Source organism: Typopeltis vanoorti, chromosome 6 (assembly GCF_054136105.1).
Source record: "Typopeltis vanoorti isolate ZY-2024b chromosome 6, IOZ_Tvanoo_1.0, whole genome shotgun sequence".
Lineage (NCBI taxonomy): Eukaryota > Metazoa > Arthropoda > Arachnida > Uropygi > Thelyphonidae > Typopeltis > Typopeltis vanoorti.
This window is the reverse complement of record NC_143554.1, coordinates 84271170-84298835: the sequence shown is the minus strand read 5'-3', so window position 1 is coordinate 84298835 and position 27666 is coordinate 84271170. Positions and strand designations below refer to the sequence as shown.

At 34.5% G+C, this 27666-nt stretch overlaps 1 protein-coding gene across 4 annotated transcripts in view; it reads left to right on the top strand.

The window, feature by feature from the left end:
• LOC150105646 (uncharacterized) overlaps positions 1-27666 on the top strand; it is a 252997-nt gene that overhangs the window by 100370 nt on the left and 124961 nt on the right. Inside the window, exon 1 of one of the 4 annotated variants that reach the window (XM_090394281.1) lies at positions 5129-5448. The exons of 2 other annotated variants lie outside the window; for them this stretch is intronic. In XM_090394281.1, coding sequence (XP_090250407.1) covers positions 5375-5448 — 74 coding nt within the window. In that variant the 5' untranslated portion in view covers positions 5129-5374. Of the gene's footprint in view, positions 1-5128; positions 5449-27666 lie in introns of those variants that run through there. One more of the 4 variants, XM_090394284.1, reaches the window with a different exon arrangement.

Genomic DNA, 27666 nt, shown 5'->3' with positions numbered 1-27666 from the left:
TCATTTATCTTTTTATTTATTTTATTTTACATAATCCTGAAACTGCTCTAGAGACCAAGCACGGAACTTGACTTTCAAGCCTCACTTAAATGGAAAGGTAAAAAGCAAGTGATGGATTGTTTATAATGATTTACCAATTTTATTGACAGAGTTTCCAAAGAAAACCTGTTTCGTTATTTAATCTGAAACCTCGCTTCAACACAACAGGAGGAAAACTTTCAATGGATGCTTCACTGCGCCCACACATCCACCCTGAAACTGTTTATGCAAATAACAGAAATTTCCTAAGATTAGCTATTACAAATATTAAAGTGTCCATTCGATGTTCAAACTGCATAATTTCATTTTTACCATGACTTTTAAATAAATATTTCTTAAAAATATCACATGAAATCACTTTGGTTTTAAACATTATAAAAAACCTCTACAATGTGCATGGTTTTAAAGTATATCTAATTGAAAAGAACTGCAAAAGAAATTTCGGTTGTTAATTCTAAATTTAACGTTGACTATTAAAATAAGCACTTTTTCGTATAGTTTCACCGTGTGACTTCACCAGCGTTCGTCAAAATAGGGAAAAACTTGAAGCAGTGCTTCGAGTCTATTTTTACTTGGTATTTGAAGAATTTTGTATACCAGTATCTGACTTGCTTAAGTACATGAAGCACTTTGAAAATACATAAACAGAAGTTCATTTTTTGATTAATGATTCTACTCACAAACCGTACTGTTTTGAACTCTCGAGGACGACTAGAAAAACTTGGAATACCTGAATGTTTGAAAGTTATGTTATCAGCATGATTTCGACATCACGCCATAGGCGAACTATGGTGTGGTGTCGAAATGATACTGAGGAAAGAGCCAAAAAAGCTCAACTAAAAGTTGAATATGTGGACTTTAAGATTGTGCCAATGCTAAAGGCACTCATTCTGAAGGTCATTGAACTGAGCTGTAAATGTAAATAAAACCAAATGTAAATAAAATAATAATAAAAAATAAATCTATCCATTTTCAAAGCAAGTGAAAAAACTTGAAAAAAAATGCTGTTATAAAATTATAATTTTCAACTTTTAATTATAATAATCAATTTTCAAGGGAAAATAATTAAAATAGTCTGTGTTTTTATTTTATAGTAATGTAAAATTTCTAATGCAATCTATTAATTCACAGTCATTACTAAATTTAAATACACAATTTATATATTCACCGATTCCAAATCAGCTCTTTAAGCTAAAAATATTATTCATCGTTCTTCGGTTCTAATATTAGTCCATTATAAAAATCATTGGCTCTCATGAAACGAATCAAAAACCCTCTAGCGAAAAGTTTGCGTAACCGTGATTTAAAATATCGTATAATTATTTGAAGAATTTTTATATACATGAAATAAGTTTAAAAACTAAATTTAATAATACTTTGACGTTGTATATTTCTAACAGTAGGTACTCAGTACTTTTGCGTTAAAACAAATACTATTTTTCAAATATTTTGTACTTAAAAAGTACATTTAAGGGCTATATTCCAGTTTGTATGCATATAACATATTAGGGAAGCAAGTTTCCCACCATATATTTCTCGTAAAAATCTTTTCTTATAAAATAAATCTCATAAGCTGCTTGATAATAAATTAGCATCCCCCCCCCCCCCTAAAAAAAGCACATGCAAACTTCGTGACTGGCTGATTTAATACTCGTGACCTACTTGTAGATTGGTGGAACATCAGGTATGTATAGCTAGTAACAACCCTTGTTGTAAAACTCTGCACGTGTGTCTAGCAGAGGTGGTATATCGGCTTCTCTCTATCATCGTCTTTTTTGTTAGCCACAATGTGGCCTTTCTTTAATGCATTTCTCTATTAAGAATAGAAAATGATAATGGCTGTGTGTGAAGCGAATCTTCCTACCTGCCAAGGCCACCGACAAAAAAAAAAAAAAAAAAAAAAACGGTCATCCGCCACTTCTTTTTTTTGTCCTCAAGACCACTTGCGAACAGCAACAACAAAAAAAAAAGTCTGTGATAACAAGGCACGCTTTGCGAGACGCCCTTTTTTTTCTTACTCATCCTTCGAGGAATGATACCCCACACGCCTCTTAAGGATGTTAAAAAAAATGGCAAAGTCGATCGAGTTTTGGAATATTGTAATTATCATGAAAAGCGGACGAGAAAGCCACATTTTGAAGGCTTGTTATAGTGATATAATAATCACGTTTATATGTGTAAATTTTAAATTATCTTCACTGATGTTTTGCAAGAAGCTAATTTTTATAGAGCTACTCTATTGACATTACTGTATGGCTATTTATTTTTTGTTTATCTGTCGTAGAATGGGGAAAAAATGACGTTTTGGTAGGATATTTTTGCAGAATAGCATAGTGGCAAGCAGAGCAGCGTTAATTGACCCAACTACAGTTTTCCCATTTAACAGGCTGCAAAGTTGGCAATAAATAGAGAGTAAAAAGGTTTACACTGTTAAAGTGAGCAACATCAATTAACGAATACGAAGTTTCACACAAACGCCTCCGAATATATCATACCGAATTTAAAAAGTAATACAATTTTAATATTCGGATTTTTTTTTCTATCAGACAGAGTAGACTAGTGGTGTACTGGCTATTCAAATCAGCTTTACAACGAAAGTTTGTTATGAAGGGAGGAGTGCTTGCTAGAAATATGTATCCTCGAGGAGTGTATAAAATACTATTATAGTACTATATAGCAGTTTATATTATTATTATTGACTTCATATCGATTCGGTAATTTTCCTCCAAATTAGCAAGTATTTGTTAGGACTCAAAAATTGTCAGATCTTATATTTCGGGCTTCTAAGTTAATTCTAATTGCATCAGTCTATCAAGATCTTATTCTTCCTCTAGGTCTTTTTCCAATAATTTAGGAATAAAACACCTGTTTTGCTAACATTTCATCTCCCATTCTGTCTAACTTAAAAGTTCCCATACCACCTCCATTACTTCCGTTCACATATTGAGTGTTAACAATGGTAACTTCCTTCTTAATATTATCAGATCGGAAAGTTAAAATTGGTTTGAACACTATCTTATACTGTACACGCTAGTTTAGTATTTTGGCTAATTACTCTCGTATTCCATATAAATTTATTTAACTGACTCTTTAACATACTAGCTTTTGCTTATTCTGTTGTCCAATTCCATATTTAATTTGCCATCTTTAATAAAATTGTTCCTAAATAGGTGAAGTATTTTTTTTTGTTGTTGTTTTATAGGTCCTCAATTGAGACTGCTAGTTATGTTTAACCAACATTCTCAATTGAATATAAATAAACATTCATTCAGTTTTATTTCACTTTTTATAGAGTTCTGCTCCGATCTGATCATACTGGTCTAATTTATGCAGTGCAGCTGTTGGATTCTGAATATGTAGTAATTTGAGTAATTAATATTTGCTGTTATTAACTTATCACTTACAACTTATCAATTAGTTAAGAACATCGTAATAGTAATCATGTCGGATCCAAAGTATAGATTGAGAAGAAGTAGGATCCAACAAAATGGCGCAGTCGACAGGATATGTAGATTTACTGAATATGTAGTAATTTGAGTAATAAGTATTTGCTTCAGAATCCAACACAGCCACTGCTGTAAAATTTATGCTTCCATATTTAAGCATTTCTGATTGAATATTATTACTCCAGCTGCCTTTCCACATTTCAGATTTTTGCAATTTACAAATATGACATACTGGCTTCATAGACTAAGATAGTTTGGCTGCAATTCCAAACAACACTTTAGACTGGAGTACTCTTTTGCCTTCTCAGATATAAACATTGTTTTTCGGATTTTGGGAGAGCAGAAGAGAAACTTAACTCTTTCTATTTCTATACCTATGTCTCTGTACTTAACAAAATAGCTTTGGCTTAGAGGATGTGACGTCATGCTTTAATGTTTACATGGCAGCAAAGGCTGTGCTTGTAAACTACGTTTTGAAACGTGTTCATTCAGCGCGCTATGCGTGCTGAAGCTCTAGTTATTGATATAATTATATTCCCAAAGAAAAGGCTTCCTTATTCATACAAAAAAAAAAAGTGCACTCCATGAGCACGCACGCATGAATATACACGAAATTTTAACTTATGAACGAAAACAGGTTTCTTCAATATACAATTAGGTCAACATTTTAAGTCGCGAATTCTTGTAGTTCAAAGTTCAAGTGGTAATTTAATAAAAAATTATAGTATTTTAGGATTTTATGAACGTATGTTTACATTTTTCTAAATTCCAAGTAATAATAAATGATTACTTTATTGTCAAATAACGCTCACCTGTCTTTAAAATAATTCTAGTGGTTTGCTGTGTGCGGTGGGAGGGAATATCTCATTATATATAATGAAAACAAATGGCAGTATATTTACTAACATTTCTTGACGTAATGACAACACGAAGGTTAGTAGCAATTTGACCTTTATAATTCGTTTTCTTTGCTTTACCCCAGAACAGGAATTTTCCTGGTTAAATTATTAAGAAATAGATAATCATTCGTATTTTAATTGGATTGCTTTTATTTAGAGGGATGAGACGAAAGAGAGAAAAAAAAAACTTATTAAAAAAGATCTAGTTTTATGTCACTTTCCAGATAAAAATTTCGATTCGAAAGTATTTAAAATATTTTTATATATTTCTCTTATAGAAGAGAACATATACAAAATATTTAAAATATTTTTAAATGTTTCTCTTATAGAAGAGAACATATACAGTATTTTTTATTCTTGACGTTATATTTAAAATCTTACCAAAAAACAAAATTGTCATATATAGAGTTTCAAAAGAAATTCAAGATTTCATCCTTCCTTATACCCTCCGGTAAAACAGCTATAGTCGTCCCTGAAGGCAGATACAGCGATGCATGTTCACCTTGAGTAGAATGATTTGTTCTAATTGGCTGAAATATCTGCGCTGTTATTGGCCGAAAAGATCGTCTGCTAAACATTCAGCACAATGAAGGCTCTGTTCAAAGAGTGTCGTCCGCCGGTCAGTTTTACTAAACTTGAAAATTTCGGTGTTGTTTGTGACAAGGAATGGCTTTGATGAGCAAATTCGAATTATAGTATTTTCATAACTTTAGCTGCAAAAGATAAAAGGTGAAGTGAGACTGCTCTTACTGCAGCGAGGCAAACGTATGGGGCCTAAGTTTGACAGTGAAAGGCGATACCAAGTTAGTTGCACAGATTGCATGGTCTTAATATTAGTACGTTATTTTAATATCAGGGCGAGGTTTTTGTGATCATAAATGTTGTAATTATGCCAACAGTGAATATCTCAGTGAATGGCGAATGTCAGCTTAGGCTTAACGGCTAGCATTGACGTTGTGTTCTATAAGTGGCCTAATTTGTTTTGACGACATGAAGTTTCAAACGGAAAGTCGACCTGTTGATGTAATGAATAAAACAGATACAATGGATTCGACAGTCACTTGGTATGTACAGTTTCTTTTTTTTTTTTTTTTCGTTTTTTGATTGTCATTTGATGTATACAGTCAATATTAGGGAATAATGTTACGCTACCTAGTGGTGGAATTTAAGCTTTAAAAGAACTTAAATATTAAATATTAAGTTTCAAGCCCAATATATATCCAATAAATAGTCTATGCGAAAGGAAACCGGAGCCGAAGGAAAGTTAATTTTTATTAGTCATGACCAATTCCAAATGTATGTTTCCAGTTTAGAAGTGTCATGTTGCTAATTAATATTATGGTAGAAGAACATGAGGAATACAAGAACTGTATGTGTGTGTAATATTATAAACGTTGCATACCGCTTGCCGTGCAAGTCCGTCAGCCTATAAGTAGGCTGACGGACTTACGAAGTATTTGTAAATAGTCCAAATTCTTTGAATTTATGTATTGGTCAAAATTTTAAAATCCATAAAACCCCAGCTTTTCTGGCCTCCTTGGACAAGTTGTTACCATATAGGTTCTCAAAAGATTGCTGGGTTCGAATCCCAGTGTGGCGTGGATGATATGTGGACGTCTTCGGATGACAGCTAACTCATCACCTGATGTAAGATCACATTGCTTACTGGAGTCCCAGAGTAGCTTGAAAAGTTTCATTTTGATCTCTAGAATTATGATTTCCAGAGTATCCTAACACTTAGCCGACGATATTAATACTAATATACAGTAGTATAAGCTAACGGTTTTTTTGTGTGTGGGGGGGGGGGAGGGTTTCATATAAAAAAAAAATTAAATTATGCATATAAGGGAAAAAAATAACTAGTTAATAAAATCAGTAGCCTTCTTTCCGATATATCAGTAACCCATGATATATCGAAGACGCACTAATCGAATATAATAACCTATGGGAAAAAGTATTATTCGTTCCTCAAATTTCTTTTTTGAACCTTAATTTTTTTATAAAAGAATTAAGGTATGTCTCAGGGCCTAGTTAAAGGAAAACCATGAAGCTGAAAGACAATAAAACATATTTAGAATATAAATTTTATTATTCTACTTCTTAACAAAAATTGAGCTAACGTAGTTTGGCTGGCTTTTTTTTTTTTTTTTTTCATACAACCGACGGTATGGCCCTAATGACTCTTCTACTCTTCTGCAAATTTGACTGATTCTCTCTTCATCAGGGTCAGCCTCTAAGCATTGCTGCTTAAAAACTTCGATTGTACGAAAAATATTTTCAAATTGTTTCTGTGAAATCTCTTTTGGCTGACTATCAGTGGTTAAATTTTATTCATATTCTTCGGGATCTTCCCGCTGTGCATCTAAATTTAGCAGGTCGGAATCGCTTAATTCTTCAGAATGAGATTTAATTAACTCTTTATCATTGAAGGGGAGAAAGAAATGAAGGACGTACGAATTGGTCGCCAACACGCGAAATCATGTGCTTTATAGATAAAATTTCCCAACTGTTATACAAGCAAAATAGTTACCACTTTAAAAACTACAAGGATCATAAAAGAGAAGTTAATTTTCCGACGTGTAATAATAAACAATTCATCCCAGAAGACGGATTGATTACCCTATTATCGGAATGGATTCTCCTTTTTGTGACATGCGCAGAAGTGTCGAAGGGTCTCGAATCTCTGGGCGCACTATAGCAGATGACATAAATTTTGGCGGTAAAAATTTGGAACATAGTGTAGATGGAAGTAGTGTGTAGTATGCCATTAAAAATAACTCTGTGTCTCCCGCGATGAGTCTTTTGACTCCATGGAGGCACCTTATATAATAATAATGTTTTAAATCGGCAACTAAATTATTTTATTGTGGTGAGCGATTTTTTAAAATATTTAGCCATAAAAATGTATAGATAGAAAATTTTTAAAATCTGTAACATTTATTTTTAAGATGTATATAGGCGCACTAATCGAATTTGGGTATCGAAAAAAAAAATGACTCACTAATCGAGGGATTACTGTACAGCTGTTTCTCAGAAAACGGAATCTTATATTGATTCAAGATTTTTAGTATTGTTATTTTTTTAATACTGGAAGATTGCCGCTTCAGATAATCGCAGTGTTGTCAAAATCTAGGAAAAAAAACTTAAACTCATTTAGAACTGTGTCAAATTTTTCTCGTAATTCATAATCAAATTAATTGTTCACTGTTTTCTATTCTATTATATTTAATCATTTGGCTGTTGCTTAATCACATAGGCTTCATCGTGGCCCAATTTGTCCTTATTAAAAACGACCTTATTCTTAATAGAGTGGGGTAGGGAATGAGGGATCTGAGCTGAGAAAGTCAACGGAAAGCTTGTAATTTCAAAACTGCAGTCATGTGGCTTGGTAGTATCTCAGTTTTCTCCTTGAATGAATGGGCTTATGACAGATGCGAATTTCTTATTTCACGAATATTTCTTATTAATGGATTTTTGTTTCAATACCCCCACTTTCAATTAGTACAATTTATTCGTTCCAGAGAATATTGGACTCGAGTGTTTTATAATAGGATATTTTTCTGTAGGAAAAACTAAGGGGAATCCTGATACGATTTGAGAAACAGAAATAAGCTACTGGAAAGAAATGACTTTATTAGGTTTTTGTGGTTATGAATATAACCTGTTCCGATTATATTCATAACCGGAACAGGTTATATGAAATTATTACATCAAGGTTTCGCTATAATATATGTTAATCTTGCATTTATGCGGCGTTGCTCAAATGATAGGCAAGAATAACCGTTATTGCGTTTTTTTTTTTCCCCACTATAATAATAGATCTAAATGTCCGTACGACTATTGCAGCTGAATATTTTCGAAATGTCATTGAATAATGCTGTCTTGTTTCATTATTTTAAACATTTAGAAAAAGATTACGTTTTCCTTGACTCTCTCAGACAAGTTGACTGTTTTCTAAGTATACTTTGTAATGATTGTAGATACTCTACAGCTCAATATTTAATGTCATAAAGCAAGTTAAAAAGTGGTATAATCATTGGCATGCTGATCCAGAATCGGGCGTGCCTAGCATGCAAAATCTAAAAGGAATCTAAATGTTTATGATGGAGATCAGCTCAGATCAAGGGTAGCGAGGTCTGTATATGGCTGTAGTCTTATTATTATTATTTTTTGTACATGTTATTTAAAGAGAAAACGGATATTGTGCGATCTCAATTAGAGTTGGGAAAATTGAGATCTGAAGTTCAGCACGCACATAAAACACAAAAGGAACATAACTTAGCACTAGGTAATTTAAAAAAAAAAAAACTTGTTCGGATTTTATGGAAATGAATTCTGTTTGGGCTCTTTACTCAACTTTCAACAGGGTGGTTTGTATTTTTATAGACCTCAATATACACATTGATAGTTTATATTATACTTCTGTTGGAAAACTAAAGTGATGTGATATGGATGACTTGCTGTTTTGTTGAACAAAACTCAAGAGAAACTGTGCTAATAGATTCTTTAGATCATTTATGAGTATCCAGCTCGTCTTCACAAGTAAGTTCACTGTGGATAGTTTGTCTACACCGCAGTAATTATCCAACTTCTTCAGTAATGCGGAGGAAGACTGGTGGAAGCCTCAGATCACGTGATGCAGCTCTGTGTTGACTTTTACGCATGGTTACGTTCGAATGACCTCAACTGTTGTGTGGACACTAGTAGGTCACTGTGCCTTCCGCTTTCACTACCGTCACTTCCTGAAATTTTCCCAACTCATCTTTTGAAAAGAACCATGCCCAAGTTCAAGGTGGGAGGAAACTAATAATGTAATATCAAACATCGAAGGGGAATGCCACTGCATTACTGATAGTGATTTGAGGAATTTTATTCCGTGTTAATAAACAAATATGTAATACCATTATTACATATTTTTTTCACCTAAAAAAAGCTGGTTTACGCTATCATTCAATAACAAATTGAAAGCATCAGTTATTACAGACATTCGATTCTTTGTTTCAGCAATTACAGGCTTCTCTAAGGGAAGATGCTTCGTTTCGCATCATCAGTCGATTGTAGCGCTCCACTTATTATCGTAAGAAATTTCTCATAGTTAACTTCACTTCACCGGACACTGCTTTACTACGTAACATAATTATGGCTTACAGACGAAAACTAGCTTGGTTTAGTGACTCTATGAAGATGTTGCAACAGGGGAATGAATGAAAAATAAGATTTGCAGTTTTTATAGGACTTAAAGGAGGTAATTGGTCACTCAAATAGCTGTTTTGTGTGTCTGCAGAATTTCCGCAGGAAAAGCAAGCGTAAAGGGGAAGCAACTACTTAAAGTTCTATTATCCATCGCGTTCAGAATTAAGAGTCATTGGTTGTGGATATTTAGTTTCGAATTACAACGTATTATTAGACTTATAGTTTTGCAAGAGGGTCATCAGCCTTGGAAAAATAAATTTTCATTTTCAGAAAGCGACTGCATGACTTCCAATACTGTTAGATTTTTGCAGGCATTTCAATACGTGTAAGAAAAACGTTAAGCAATTAATTGTTTTCCTTGTTTCCATGGATTCCCTAGTTGTTGATTACCTTAAAGAGATTCGCGCAAGCTGTAGTACCTGGGTATTCTTCACTTTTTTTTTTAATAGCAATCCATCCAAAAGTTTGAAACTTATAATGTACGCTATTTACTTGGATGGACCGAGGGTTAGCAGATAAGAGAAAATTGACATAAAACAACCGCTAAAGTATTTTGGAGAAATATTATAGAGCTAGAAGCTTATTGCATGAGAGGCAAGGAATGTTGTGACCAGTATTTCCAATTCCAAAGAGGTTTTTTTTTTTTATCGGTTTTTTATTTTAAAAACATTAAAGAGAGGAACCACTCTTTTTATATTTAATAACTATAAAAAACTACATTTGTATACTTCTAGCGTTTTCCCCTTAATTACTATTAGGAGGAAAAACCGTTCCCCCCCCCCAAAAAAAATAATTGAAATCGCTTTTATGATTCCTTAAAATTGTTGCCTAGAACCTGCTAGATCTATGATAAAAGACCGAAAAGCTCTATAGGTTTATAGGGAAAAAAGCTAATTTTTTATAACTCTATATTTTGTTCTATGGAATAAAAATTTTTGAAACATATTTTTCTAGTATATTCAAATCTAATGTTAACATGTATCGGCAAGACTTCTTTTGGTTATGCTTTTAGCATTTCTTCCAATGGCAAGTTGGCTCAAATATAAAATAAATTCATACAAATGAAAATGTATTTATTTTGGTTGTCCTTTTAGTAGACGTAAGTATTTTACTACTGTTCCAAATGAATTCATTTCCCTATTCGTTTAATAAATGGAGTTTCTCAAATAAATTGATTTTCCTATAGAAACACTTTTCTCTGATGTTCTATAACATTTACTCAATACCCATGGCTTCAATCCTATGGTATACGATTCTTTTCAGAACACAAGCTTGAACTTAAGTAGGCTGTAATCTGTGGCACCTTTCACTGGGTACTCTTATCTCCCTCTTAAAACGATCCTTAATGTCTTTGTGTGGTCTCACCCACTTGACCTTCCCAGTGGCATGAAGCTGTATCCACAGCGGCATGTATTGTCGGAATGGCTAGTCTTTTCACCGGCACTCCCACTAGCGCATCAGGGCAACCGAACTTCGAGTACTTAAACCTATTAGAAAAATCTTATGTTCTATGTAACTAACTTAGTTACCTTCTAATACCAGACACCGAGAAATCCGATAAGAGGTATTCTCTACGAGAGAAAGTCAAATCATCACTTTCAAGCGCCCTCTTAAAGTACAAGACGGTACATAAGTTACGAAAGGGTTTAAAATGTGAATAACTGTATTATTTTTTTCACATATTCTAAGGAACATTTGGGGAAACTAAACATGAAAAATTCACAACCCTACAACGAACCAAAATCGTGCAATAAACTCCTAAGGCACATTTTTTGGTCATCACGTTCTCCAGATCTGACGGCTCCTGACTTCTTCCTATGGGGGTTACCTGAAGGAAAAGGTGAATATGAACAAGTCCCAGACAATTCAAAAGCTGAAGAAGAATATTCGTACAGAAATTAGGACACTGCTGCCAGAAACATCACAAAGACGGGCCTAGAAAGCTCCTGCCGTTGTGAAGCCGGAAAATGGAAGGTATTTAAGTGATGTGGTTTTTCATAACTACTAAAAAAAAAGTCCCGGTTCTGTATTTCATTATAACAAAAAAATAATAAAATAATTAATAAATAAATAAAAAGTTATTGAATGTTTAAAACCTCTTCGTGACTTATGGGTCGCTCTGTATGATGACAAGCTGCATTAAGTCGAGTATACACATTTAATTTATATTTAAATGTGATTTTTATAATTCAAGTTTTATAACTCATAATTTTCCCTCCAGTTTAGTAATGTGGCGAGCACTATCGTACTTCATTTCCTCACAGCTTAAATGTGAATTAAATACATTTTGGTTTTTTTCAAAATATTCTAATATCTAATTTTGATTAATAGAGAAGTTGAACAAATCCTCTATCCCCTATTAATACGATCTGTAGATGAAAAAATAGCCAACTTCACTAAAGACACACAATGCTAGAAATAACATTTTCGAAAAGTTCATACTGACAGTAAGTGTATTGATATGAGTAAACATCCTAATGCTTTCATAATCTCACAGTCTTCCGTATAATAATAACTTCATATAAAATGACATAAGTAAATATGTTAAAGTGACCTGGTTTATATTATGTTGTTAGCGAAGGCATATTTATGTAATAGTCGCCCTTTTACTGGGTCATATTTGTATATCTCTGAAGAAATATTAACCTGCATAAACCAGTCTGCCAAAATACTCACTTATAAACAACTAGAAATAAGAGGGAAAGTAAGGAACTATAGCTTCTTAGAGTATTATGTCTGTAATGAACAAAAGTATCAGATTTATTTTATTTTATTTTTATAATCTCACGTTGTTAAAGACTGAAAACCTAATAGTACTATTGGCGGACAAAGGGCTAGATAATTTAGTCTAGCATTTATGTGAATACCTACATTGACTTGTAGAAATGACTGCTATTATATAGTAGTCAGGGGTGGTTCAAGGCTTGGTTGACTTATTATTATTTACATATAAACACAATAAGTTGCACTAAGAGCAAAGCGAAAAAGTGAGACGGAACACTAATGTTATGGAAATGCTATTTCTTCTAACATGTGTTTCATGTTAGAGTGCGCCTGGGAAAACGATAGAGAGGATGGTGATCAAGGGATTAAGATGTTGATGAGATATTAACAAATGATCAGAGAGGAGGCGAGAATATCTAATGGAGAAAATTTGAGAGCAAGGTATTCAGGAGCAGGATAGTGAACTTTATCTCGGTATCATGAAAGTGTTGAGATGAGCAGTGATAATGACGTCATAGCGAGAATGTGTAAGAAGAGGGGGGTTTGAAATATAACGTTAGAAAAACATTTGTTGACAGAAGCTGTATGAATACTAAGTATCTTGAATAAGGGAGGGAAGTTTGTGGCCTTAATGGATTTTCTCTGATGAATTTGTTTTATGAATCGCGTTGAACATAAAATAGAAATGCTAAAGGATATAGCATATCTGAAGACGGGAAATAAACTGGGTGGGAATGTTAGTACTTTTTGATTGTAGATGAGGTGAGCCACTCAAGATTTGAAAGCTAAAGGAAACAGCAGTAGTTGACGGCCTTGAAAATATTCGCGTAAGGTGGGGATGGGCAGGACAGGATATTTGTGGAGCATTTTTATCGGCTAGGAAATATTTAGGCAAATTGGCTTAGCAAGTGCCAGGCAGGTTATCATTGCGGAGATTAAAAATGATACACTGAGTAGAGGAATCAGCAAAAGGAATAGTATTCTTGTGAAATTGTTATGAGAGTTTAAGACAACTGTCATAAGGAGTATTGTGGTGAAGGGAACACGATCTAGGAATTGAGATTTGCTTATCAAATGGTGCAGTTGTAAATGAGATGTCATCCTTCGCACCTCATCCCATTCCCACTTAATGTGGAAAGTAAGTATTTTTCTCGCCAAATCATATTTGTGGAGAAAAATGAATTTATGTAGAGTCTTTGAATGTCATGGTTGGTGAATTTTAGGAAGACAGACGAGCAGTGCATGCGAAATAGGAAATATTTGAAACAGTATGATAAATCTTATTTCTTGGTAAGAAGACATAAATGATCTGGCGTAAAATGAAGAAAGGAAGACCAAACAGCAACTGAACCAAACATAAGAAGTTGTGGTGGAGGTATAAGGAAGTTAGTGGACCGCATGAGGTGTGTGTGGGGGGTTAATTTCATGAGTTACATGAGAAGGTATAATTTCAAGCTAAGAAAGGCAAAAATTGGAACATTCAGTATTACCACCGCAACTAAAGGAAAACTGTAGTGAGTTCTTTTATGTGGCCAGTAGGATAAATGATGTAAGTACCTTGCTGGAGAAAGAAGGTAGTTGGGTGGCGAATTCAGATGACAGCGGGCTTTCTATCAGAGAGCCTCTGTAGCTTAGTCGGCATCAACGATGGAGGTGGTTTGAATGATCCGAGTTCAAATCCTATAGAATGCGAAGAACTGTTATACGCGCTTTGAAGAGGAGGTAGCAGGGGGGGGGGGGTTCATCCCGCAAACCGGCCAGAACAACACACGCAATTAATAGATATACTGGCTTCATAGCCGTAGTTCCTTCGCCACAAATAATTAATTAGATTTTTATTTAGGAAGACCATCATCATCAAATCTTTCCGTGCATACTGGCACATAAGGCGGCTTAGAAAGACCAGCTTATTCCAAAATCTGTTTCTTTTTTCTCTTTTAATAAGAGTTTTAATTAAATTATCTTTGTATTTTGTCCATGTATAAACATGGTAAACACCCTTAATATGCACAAAAGATCAATATCAATACTTTTTTAACAAATAAACCATCGGCCTGGAATTAACCATCATTTTAAATGGTAACCAGCCAATCAAATTAATAAGACAAAACGTTTAACGCTTCAAGAATATAAATGAGGTATCACGTGGCACTCCCATGGAATCGTAGGATGAGTTTTCTATTAATTGCATGTTCTCTGGCCTATTTACCAGTTTTGTGAAAGAAATAACTATTGCCCCCAAGCACCGGCAGACTCGCTTTTCCTGGAGAAAATCTATATAAAGATTACTTACGTGATATGCGATTCCGTTGTAGAAGCGCTAGAACAATTTACCAATTATGTACAATCGACAAAAAAAAAAAAAAAATAGCAGGTTTTTGATTAAATTAGAAGTTTAGAAAAGTAGAATATATTTAGTGCTGTTCAACGTTTTACCTGGAGCTGCTCGATAATAATGTAGTCTGATTTTGAAGAAAAAGGCGTGAGTAACGAAGGTTGAACACTACTAGCTTAAAAAAATGTAATGGTTTAGTACTTTTTTCGTGAAAATGTTTTGAAACTTTTTATGCAATTAAGGGCAAATTAATTTTTTTTGTTAATGTCACTCAAAATAAGTCCTGTATTAAAAAGAAGAGTCTGCTTTTTGAGATTACAATAATCTTCATTGGCGTGGAGATCGGAATTTCTTTTACATAACAGCTGCGTATATTCCTTTTTAAATAGTACAACGAATACGCCTTTTTGAAAGTTGTTTTATTTATGATAAATACTCACTCCCCTTGTTAGTAAGGAGACCCTGAGGTGTTGCTATTTTAGGACCAACACCTGCCTTTCTCAACCCGTTCTTTTTCCGTACTTATGTCGAGGTGGGAAAGGTCTTTTACCAAATTTCTTACATAGGAATAAGCTACTTTCTTCAAACACATCGAATGCGTTATTCCTCTGAGACTGTTGGATTATTTTTTGCACTTCCAAGTAATACACAACACATTTATCTTCAGGCGGATTATGATTTCTTCCATGATAACATTGCTGGTATATTCTGAAATTATGATTATTGTCATTGCCACACTTTCATCACTAAAACAAGCTTCACGGGAAGGTATTCATTGGTTTCCCATAATCCGGAAGTTAGAAAGTCGATCTACTGAATTATCTGTGCTGTCTGTTGTACATCAAACTCCCACCATTATCTTAGTATGGAAGCCTACGAACACCTGGACATACGTCTATGAATATACTCCTTAGTCTCATAAAGCCATACTTCATATAGTTCAAGAAATTTTCGTTGTACTTTGCGTATAGGCTTATTTATACTCTGAATGGATGAAATTTTATCCATTCAGAGTTTCATCCATTGGTAGTTACCAGAATCCTTACTAAATGAGTTTATTTTTGGATAATGTGATCAACCATCTTACACAGATAAATAAATGCTTTTATGACACACAGTTTGCTTTTCTATTCTTGCTTTGTTCCAAATTACTGGCTGTTTTTACAAATAGTTCCTGCTAAATGAACTGGCAACGAATTGGTTAACAGACGAAGAAATAGTTTCGCAAACTATTTCACATTTACCAACTCAAACAATAAATGATGCAATATTGAATTTCATTTGGTAGAATGCAAACAAATAACATATCAGTCTGGGAATCCAGACTGCTTCAATTTCTTATTTTTGGTACGAATGTATGCTGCTTCCAATATAATGGGAAGCTCCATTTCAATATTTATCATAAATGTAATATTAAGATTTTTGGTGGAGTAACGTTGCAGGCTCCAAAACCTTAAGATGGATCAGATAAAAGCAATTTCACTTATTAGTGCATCTTGTTCGTTAATAGAGGTGACGTTTCTTTAACCTTGTAGGATTCGGTGTTAATGCGTTTACTTTTAGACGGAGTAGTTAGGACGCTTATTACAGGTAACCTGGAACGAGTTAAAAACTCCAGTGATAATTTTCTGCAATGAGTAGGCAGCTATTTATAGGCTTCATTTTACGCTGCGGTAGTTACCAGCAGCAAAGTAATGTTTCAAATTGCCTACTTCAAAGTTGTTTCGAATGCTATTATTTTTCAGTGAAGTTGAGTGTGACGTCAGATAATGTCTCTCTGTGTGTGTGGTAACATTACGTAAGTTTAGAACATTTACCACCCAAATCCTGTCAAGGCCAAGACAGCGCTGGTTTAGTAACAGGATCATCTTCGTCTGTTTCCAGTTTTTAACAACCAGTTTCTTATTAGAAATATCACCACTTTGAATAATGGGTTTATTATTCAATAGTGTGATTAACTGGCAGTTTTCCAGACAAATTCTCCTCCCAGCTGATAGTTAAAATCGTACATGTACTTAATCTACATGATTATTTCACAATTACAGTCCAGTTAAACGTTGTGAACTTCCCTCTTCTCCTGTAATTAACTTCATTCACCACTTATTTTCTAGTTGAATTTTTTTTGGTAAATTTTTCTTCCTTGCATCTCTTAGATTGGCTAAGTAAATTACTCTAATTACATTTAACTGACATTTACAAGAATCGGTTAAAAGTATTTCCAGTGTTTTTTGATTACTTGAATATTTGATCTTGCAAATATTGTAAGATTCGTGGATAGTGAAAGTACTTTCGATTGAATTCCAAAACTTGTAGAACGAATTTTTCTTGCTCTTCATTTCGTGTACTGTTTTGGAATAACCCAGCCAGCTCTTCCTATTGTATTTCATGAAGTACAAGCTGCAAAATTTAACATCCAATATTAACGTTCTTTCTTTCTTTCTTCTCAATTTTTCCCTCATCAATCTTAAATAGTCTATAGCTTGAGCAACCTATTGTGCATGGGATCATCCTTTAAAAATAGTCGTAAATATTCTGGTTTTAGATGCACTCATCCTGTATGTCCTATATTAACTTTTCCGCATGAGCTGTAAATTCTTGGTCTATTTAGCAAGAGGAATGTGGGAAGTCTGGAGTCCTCAATGCGAAAAGTTGTCTCCTCAGAGATGTGGTAATTTTTATATGATGTTTCGGGACAGTGGCGATCCCCATTTTTTATATTCTTCGTGTATGATATTGTTGCATCTCCGTTAGTATGATAACCTCATGAAACAATGCTTTTTGATAAATGTGTATCTGTGTAGTATGAAAACATTTATGTGATGACTGCAAGTCTTATTGTTTCAATTTTGAATCATATTCGGGATGGTTAGTGTAAACTTTTGACATGCCTTGATTAATTTTAGTCTAATCCAACGTATGAATTTGTTATTTGTTTTGAAGAACTTTGATGTAAATCAGAGATTTAATAAAACTAACATAGGTGCTAAGTTTCCTTTATATACTAACAGCTAATCCAAAATGCCACACACACAGCGTTCATAAACATTTGAATTAACCGAATAAGGTATGGGAGGAATTTTCATGCACCTCTGTTAGATCCAGTGTTGTGTAATTATCTATTCAGCGTTTTGGGCCAAATGTCCATTATGCACTCTTCCCAATTGAAGATTATTTTAGTCGGTTTGAGAATTAAAACAATTGTAATAGTGAAAAATTTTCAAATTATTTTGCCGGTAAAAATGAAATAACGAAAACAAAAATCGTATCAGTCTTGAACCTAGCTGGTTTGAATTGATCAACATTTCCCTTGTTTCCGCAATAAAAACCACTATAACTCTTGACACCGGTCGAATTGTTTACAAAAATACCACTACTGAATCGTTTGTGAAATGACGTAATGTTGTCTGTGACAACATTACGTCATCGATTCAGTACTGGTATTTTTGTAAACAATCCGACGAGTGTCAAGAGTTATAGTGCTTTTTAAACTCGACTCATTTTTGCCATATGCTGGCGACATAACTATTTTTTTCCCTAATTTTGCCACTACAAATAGCTCCACAAGTTTTATCAAAACGCTTAGAGCCATTAAAATGGCCAAATCGTTTTACGTCGATCGAAATTAAATTTAGACCTTATGCATCAATCCGAAATTTAATTAAATTCCATTCTGCGAAGTAGTTGTTGCAGTGTGTAATTTCGACAGTTTTTTTGAAATCGGAATGGCTCGACAAATTTTGGAAGGATTCCAATTATCAAATTTGAGTAAAATCCAATTTTCGGAAGAACTATATCGTGAACATCTGTCCATGAGCTAATGATTCGTTAACATCAAAGTTTCGTTAATTTCATAAAATGTATGGAATTTTGGCATTTATGTTCACTAAAATTTGTCATTTCATTTGGACCATTTTAATAACAAATTACGCAATACAAAATTCCCTATACTACATCACAGGGAATTATTCTAATCTTAATTGTGATAATGAATGATTTAATGCCAATGACCAAGAGTGCAATTACGATGCGTTCCTTTCTGTGATTGTCTGCAATCATTTCTTCACTTGTTCATTTTTATTTAGAACGCATTTCTTCAAACAATGCAGTCACAAACAGCTCTAGTTATAATCTAGTTAGGTATTACAGCTAGTTTAAGTTGATGAGCCTCCGTAGCTCAGTTGGTATAGACGAGCCCTGGTTGGAAAACACCAGGTTCGAATCCCGTTTATGACGTGAAGAACCTTGATCAGATTTTATCAATCGAAATGGTGAGTTAACCAGTCTCATACGGCTATAGAGGGTTTTTTCCCCTCCTGGAAGCAGGAGTTTTTTTGTCTATCAAACCGGCCCACTAAACCCGCAGATCTAAAGGCATAAATACTTGCCGTTGAGGGATGCAGCAAAGGAGTGACCTGCCGACTGCATTAATTCGTCGTGCCCACTTATTAGGGGACTTTTCACATTTTCCTGACTTTGAGGTTTACTTCGAAGTATCGGTTTATTGGAATCTCTTAGCGGTATCGCTATGTAAAAAGACAGCCAATGAAACACGCATTTTACGAATAGGATTCGTGGGGAGGCGAACTGTTTGTTTTGCTTCCCGATGTTGCATTTGAAATGTTCACATTACACAACAGTATTTCTATTTCTGGTTATGTCTGAAAATACCATTATTAAAACGTAATGCAACAAATATTTATATCATCATGCTGGTTTTTTTTTTTTTTTTTTTTTTTTTTTTGTAATGCTTCTGATAAGAATCGGGTACCAAATTTTGAAATTTTGCCTTCATCCTGATTTGAAAGATCTGAATTACGGACAACTCCATGGATGGATAAACCTAGGTTTGCGAAAATTAAAACAGCAAACCTGAATGGATTTAATAAATCATCGGTGAAAATAAATTACGAGTGCGATGTGTATATTAATAAGATCGTGAGAGCAAACGAACCAACCTTCGTTTCATTTCTTCGTTTGTAATAAGACAAGCTTATACTCAAGGATCTATAACAAACTCGTCCAGAATATCCATATCTTATGCGGGATTCGAATCTGTAGCCTTCGTATTAAACAAGCAGTGGCTTTTACCGTCTGAGATGATCTGAGGCAATTGGTATTTCAGTTTAAAACAATAATGGCTTGATAGGAACTACCACCAGTGATCTGCGAGACATTCTGCTGGTACGCAGTGTTTCGTACCAGAAGTGACGTTGAGTTGAGCGATAGTTGAAATTCACTTGCATTAATGGTACTTATGACTGGTAAGATTCATCCTTAATGATCCCAACAAAATTAATCGATGCGGTCCGGAGAATAACTCGACTTCCTTCCTTCCACTTTTCCTCAATTCTGTAAGAAACTCAAGAAAAGTGAGAGATGAGGAAGCCAGTTTTAATACAGGACGATTCCTTTAAATATTCACCCATGATTTGGTGGAAGTAGAATACAACCAAACAGACCTCACGACCAGCCTGGCTGTTTACTTATTCCTCTTGTACCTCTTGCTGTGAAAGTAATCCCACTGTCCTGGATCCACCTCCATGTTCCTCTAAGTTAGTTTCCTTAAACTTTTAGAGACTGCAAATCACTACATAAGTTTTTTTTTTTTTTTCTTTTCGGAACTCGTGAAAATTTCATAAAAACTTATCGGAAAGTGTTGTCTTGATTAATGGTTCGTTGTCATAACTACTCTAGAAAGAAGTCAATTTCATAAAATTCCCCATGCACCGTTTTGATCTCTTCGTCATAATTCGTAATCTGTTGTATATTGTACTAAAGCTTCGCGTTAACTACACTAGCTAACATTACTACAGTAGCACTCAATTTATCAATCAACATTTTTTTTTATTTGAAACAAGCGAGCAAAATTTGCAAACCGACGGGTTTGTAATAGTGAAAAATCTGAAAAATAATAATTTCTCAAGACGAACATTTCAGATTCGAGTTAGTCCTGAATATGTTAAAAAATAAATAAACAAAAAATTCAAGGATTGCAGACAAGTTGGAAGTGCTGAATTTCGTGGAGTGCTAAAATATCGCCTGTTTCGCTACCCCCCATTTCAAAATTAAGTTTTGTCTAAAAATGAACTCACACGCAAAATATTTGGAAGCAAAGAAACGTTTTACCACTTATACATGTTTGTAGATATCTCGTTCTTGACTGAAGTTTTTACATCAAGGAAACCATTAGTGAAAGAAGAAAAGAGTTCTAAAAACTGTTACAAGCACAATGCAATAAAATTGATCGCTATTATTTTGTGTACAGATGTATTCTAAACATTGTTTATTCCACTGGCACTCAGGTGACTTCCAATCCAGAAGGGGAGGGGAATGTTCAGGGGCGCCTTTGTGTTTTAAAGATGTGAAAACATTTGTTGGATGACGGGTCAGCCGCAACTTTTTATAACATTTGCAATTGGTGTGACTAGTACATAAACGTTTCCTTTTCACTGTTGATTGAGCACAATACCGAGTTTGCAACTAGCACAACGAATTGTTTTTTTTAAAGAAAAAAAACACTCATTCTTCAATTATTCTGTCATTCTCGCATAGTTTGTTAGTCATTAGCATACATTGTATCGCGCTTCTTTGAATAGAGCTTACTTATCAAAAATATTCTTCACCCCAGAATTTCAGTTTTCTACATTTTCGAGCACTTCCATTATATCGGAATGACTGACGGTGTAAAAGTAAAATATTGTACACAGACCATGGGTATGTGCCAAATATTATCAGTGAAATTATTTGCTTGCTTACAGAAATAACCTTCCTTCTGGAAAATCAGGTTTTTTCATTCCACAAGACGTAATACATTGGCTTCATAGCCTTAGTTGTTTCGGCTCTAACCTCAAATAACAACCGAAACGACATTGGTTAAATATTATAATTTACAGACGATATGCTTTCTAAGTGCTTTTGCTCTTTGCTGAATAGATGGAGTTCCACAAAAAATGATGCCGATATTTTAAATGCAAATATTTATTGGACAACTTTGCGGCGGGCTACAGGGCTCTGTATTCGGGAAACGTATTTAGCTTGTGCATTAATGATATAGGAAATGATCTGCCGGATAATCTTTATATGTTTACTCATGATGAACTTCAGTAGAACAATAGTTAATAAAGATGTAGATATCGTGTTGGATGACTTAAATAGGCTAATAGTATGGGCTCTTATTTTAATATGAAGAAGTAAGGTTATACGTTTTGGGATGGGATAAAAAGATAAGCAGCTATTGTACTACAGTGATGGTACCGTACTAAGAAGTTAATGAAGCTAAAGATTTGGGGATGCTAGACTGCGATTTTAAGCTTTGCTGGCAATTACAAAAAGGATTACCTGGTTATAAAGGAAACACATTGACAAGCAGATAAAGAAGTTATTATACTTCTTTGTAAGGCCTTTGATACACCCCATGTGGATTATTTTGATCTGGTCACCTCGTTTTTTGGGGATGAGGAGGATCGAGAGAGGAAGTGATGAAGACAGGCAGGTCTATGAAATGTTCCCTACGAGGATAGGTTTAATATTTTTGGGTTACATAAATTGATTAATAGGTGGAAAAAGGAGATATGCTAGACCTTAAGTTACTTTAAACATTTTACAGGATTCATATGGAGAAAATTTTCAGTTCACGACTTCTGAGGAGTGGGGGGGGGGGGGATCTAGAGATCATCCCTGAAAATTGAGTAAGTACGGGTAGCAAACGAAAGTGGACTATTATTTATTTATTTTGCTTGGTCAGTGAAATGGGTTACGAAGTCAACTACGAGTGCTTTATTGATGAATGAGCTCAAAGCGAAATATGACAGGTATTATGCGAATGTTGGTTAAAGCTTGACAAATTATTTAGCGGCCTCTCGCGATGAGTCTGCGGACTTCAAAGAGACCGTGTAATAATAACAATCTACACTAGTAGCAAAGATTGTGATGATATTCATATTATTTAGGGTGAACAAGTTCAATGTGGGCTCTGCGTATCGAGTCTACAATTCCGATCTTACTCTAAAAGCTGTGACTTTTTGGAGCGATTGTACTAACATAATCTGTAATTTTGCCCTTCAACTCAGTGGACATTTTTATGAATACACTACATTTACGTAATCCCTAGGGAAAAAACTGGAAATTAGGATTTAGAAAGTAGCATTGAAATTAATTCTCTCGTGCATCTTACTGACTACAGGTTGCAAGAACAAGTAGCTTTTTGCAAGCTGTTGTTGTATCTTCCAGTTTATCCATAATACATCATGTCCTTCACCACAATTATGGTCAATCAGGTCTATCATTCCTGGGACAGGCTGCACGGAAGCAAATTGGGAGGAAAAAAAAACTATGCTTTACTGCATGAGACATTTTGGAATCAGCAGGGAATCTAAGGAACCAACCGAATTCTATAAATATAGTTATGTGAAACTTCCCAACATATGGAAAATAATCATTCTTAGACCTCCTGCCTAACAGCCATGGATCTTCTACCCCCCCCCCCCTAGGATTTGAATAATCTCTTCCACTTCCTCAACTGCGTTGTTAAAATTCTTATATTGCATCTCCGATTATGTGTCTCTGTGACACATAAAATACTGAATAATTAAAACCTCTGTTTAATTCATCCTTGTGCTGTTTCATCATATTAAACCATAATATGAAGTCCTAAAAAATCGTTTCTGAACATTTTTTTTTAAATTAATTACTCCACTGTTCAATAAATCTGTTATCAGGTATCCAAGCCTGATAGATTCGCCTAAATTCTCGTTGCATATGACTTACTTACTCATACTTTGCGCACCATAAGACGTCATTGTTAAACAGTCTCCATCTTGACACCCACTATTTAGGATAAACACACACACATGCGCACAAACCTAAATAGAAGTACCTAACAATTTCTTGGGGTGGGGGGGGGGGGAATTGCACTTAAGAGCCGCCGTAGCACCTTTAGATAGAAAATGCAATGCTCGAATCTCATCTAAGGCACGAAGAATCTTATCTTTATTTGGATTTTAACTGAAGAGAAGTTAGCTGGTTATCTAGGCGAAGAGTTTGCCACTTAGACAAACCAGCGAGAAGAACACACACGATTGATAGCCATAATACTCGCCATAGGTAGGATTAATCACCTTATCAAAACAATCCTTTAAATAATGCCAAGTTACTTTGCCCTGATGTACATATTAGGCCATTGAGCCTAATGTATAAGAGAAAAATTGCATTTAAAATACTGTTATTATACGGTCTTGTTCTTTTTGCAAAACTAAAAAAGGTAGTTTTGTAACTACAAGTAGAACTAAAAGTTCAAGGTGGTTGTGCAGTATCCACCACAACTACCTTGAACTAACCAATGATTTGTAGTCATCGCATTTATATGAATCATTAGAGTGTTGCCATTCTCGTAGACTAAGAAGTTCCTTTTGAATAATGATTTGACTAAAAAAAAATGGAGTTGTAATAATAATTTTATACGTAATAGCTTCCACTTAAATTAGTTATTATTAGTTATTATTCCGTTTTTTTTTGTCATTTCGTTCATATATTGTATTATTACTTAAATCGTTTAATTCAGCATCAAACATTCGATATGTGCTGGTCTTTTATAGTTTACAGCATAAGTATGGCGAATTTTATGCACTTGAAAATGTTTGAGGAATTGAAGGGGAAGTCTCCCCAAACCCCTCTTTCATGCCACCCGCGCTAATTCAGGAACTTACGTAATACAGTGCCTTTAGACCTCGTATGCAATTATAAGATGCCAGACATCTTGGGTAACACCCCCGTTCATAATAGACATCGTAACAAGATAAGCGGCGTTCGTCTCTAACACTATATGTTTACAGGTTCTTGAAAACCAGTTGCCGTGTTTCTCGTGCTACTAAGTCTGTCTTGCCAATGTGAACTTTCCTTAAGTTGAGAAAGAGCAAAAGATTTGCGTGAGACTCATATTCCGTGCAGTTATTAAACAACATTCTGAGTGGTTTGTGTCCAAGGTAGTTCACTTCAAATATGATAGCCGGATCACGCTATGTAGCATGCGGTACCACATAACCCATTCCTTTTGATCGAATGTGCTTATTTTTATTACTGTAGAATTTGAGCCTTTACGAACCCTTTCCCTATAGTAATTTGATTGATTAAACGCTACGAATGCTTGGCATAAAATTGTTAGTTAATAATTTAACTGCCATAAGACAATAACACGTAGTTGCTGTGTTTGCGTTTGAATTGTATTCTATTTTGCGAGACTAGAATCTTAACTTTTTTTTTAGTTGTCAGAAGGACAACCTAGTAACGAACAGCATTGGAATTTCAGTAAGTTTCTTATATGCATAGTGCATGAGAGACGCTTGAAAGCTAATTATGGTTATTACTTCTGAAATCGCGTCCAAGGAGTGCATACTTTTGTTATTTTAGGTACGAAATAGGCGAAATCAAGATTTTATATATAAAAATATCCTCGTATTGCTGCAATTCAGGATAACTCAATGATTTCATGGAAAAGGTCAGTATATTCGAGATTTTAATGATTTGGAGAACAATGTAGTGAAATAACAGATGGCTACTTCTGTTAAGCTAATGAATGCATCGTATTTAGATTTTCTATGAAAAACAAATTTTTTATGTTATACCTAAACACATAATCTGCTACATAAATACTCCTAAGATCTTTCTATATCTACTCCACCATGGACATGGTATTGTGATATTGACTGCCTTGCTGTCGAGAAGGATCGTCATCAGATGAATTTTAGGAAATCAACCATCTTTGTCTGACTAAATGGACGGAAATGAACAACCTTGTTATAGGCTTGTATTTATCTAAATAACTTTACCTGATGATATTATCTTCAACGATGGAACTTAGATTCAGAAACTTTTTTTTTTTTTTTAGAAACAGAAAATCCTAGCTTTGTTTTGAGACTTGGGAGCCTTCGTAGCTTAATCCGTAACGCCTCTATCCTTTTGGTTGGGAAGACGCAAGCTCGAATTCTATCCAGAATATAAAGAGCATTTATAATGGTTTTTCAGTTGAAGGTGAATTAGGCAGTCTCAGAGGTGAGAAAGGTTCCTCCACTTCAGGAAACTGAATATTGAATCTAGCAAGCAAGCAAAACTGCTAGAAGAATACTTCAATTTACATATTCCAACTGGGTACGACTAACTCCCTTACCCTACCAAATTAAGGTTTTGTAATCTAAGGGTACTTGCCATCGACGGTTCACGAGGCCCATGACGTCTTTAAAGGACCGAAAAAGAAATTGAGAGAATGAATTTGTTACTACTGTGATATAATTGCGTTTAGAGAAAATTTATGAGCCAAAAAGACCGGCTTATTGGGACTCAATGGAAGTAATAAAGTTCAAGGACCACGATTGGAATATTTGTGGCAATTTAAAGATAACTGTACTATGCAAGTTGCATTGCATATTAAACTGGGTCTCAGCTTACAGCATAAGACAAAAGAACCTGCACTTCAGCACCTATTCTCAAAAGCGAAACTCGATCATTTTGTTGGAGACCTGAACTTAGTGAAGTATTGAAAGGTGAAGAATTAATATAGTTAATTAAAATACAAATCTGAAAATTGTTCAGATAGTTGATTTAAAAAACAAAGCGAAAATTATAAAGTACTTGATCAATGTAAAAATACAAGATGGATTGCACTGAAGGTTTACTTCGTTTATTCACACTTGGATTTTTTTTTCTCAGAACTTTAGTACAGCGAATGACGAGCTTTGGTGAACGGTTCAATCATGACAATGAAAAAATGATATTTGAGGAAATGGAATGCTAATATGATGGGAGACTACTGTTGGTTTCTTCAAAGAGAAGTGCTCGAAAGTGTTTACAAGAAGTTCAGCAATTTTAAATGTATTTTTATCAAATTTTATACTAATAGCAAGGCTATTTCTGAATGGTTGTTGCCGCTCTTTGTGTGTGTGTGGGGGGGGGGGGGGGGCTCGTTGTTGGGATTACTGTTAATCTGAAGAAACGAGAAATAGTGAGAAAAAGTTGGAATGGAAAAGTGTGCAGAATGTCGTTAGTTTACTTGAAATAAACTTCCTGACTTTCAGAATTCTTGTCAATAACCTTTTGGTGTAGCTTACAGATTTTATTTGCAGAAGACGTCCCCTATCAGTTCTTTTCGCCAAGAATTATTTTTGTGGTTGTAAATTTCCTTTTGTTTCCATGCAAAGAAAATCCAAGGTTTTCTTTGCATGGAAACACTACTGGCTGTACTTGGCAAATTTTCCCATGTGGAGTTTCACAAGCAGTACCTCCTTTTTTTTTTAATCTTTCAATTTCCGAGATTTCCAGCTCGTATTGTTCTTGAAACGTTGTCACTCGTATATAATGGAGTGACAACGTTTAGGTGCTTAGATATTCAGTACCATATGCAAATTTTTTATTTCACTGAACTTGTCTGGATATGTTATTTTTGTCACGACTCGCAGCTACAAGCAGTATGCCAATTATTGCATGAGAAAAATATTGAACGGTAGTATGCTTACCTTAATTTCGAAAACTTTGAACAATCTTGACTTTTTTTGTCTATTCATCGTAACTGGCAGCTTAGAGGAGCGTGCTCATTTTGTATTTGAATTATTGCTATGTTCAGATTTTTTTTTTCTCTTTTTGCTCGTGAGGTGGAGTGTTTATAAAACTAGGTGGCGTTACAGTTCTTTTTAGGCATCTGACACCTTAATTCAGTAGCTCTTGTTAACTATTCTAAGCATTGTAGAGGGAGACTGTCAGGTAGGATTATTTATTTTATGAACTACTATAATGGAGGCTTTGCGTTATTCTAAATGTGCTCTTATACCGAAAACTAAAATGTCACTTTCTCGGGGAAAAGGTATTAATATTTATAAAATTACGGGACATAGTATATCGAAAATTCCCTGTATGAATAGGAGTGCCACATGCTGTATGAATATTTTATATATTTCGGTTCTATAGATGTCAGATAGCTTATTGCATGGATTGTGACCTAGAAGCCAATTTCGCACACTAGTTCATGTGTACAACTTCCCCTAAT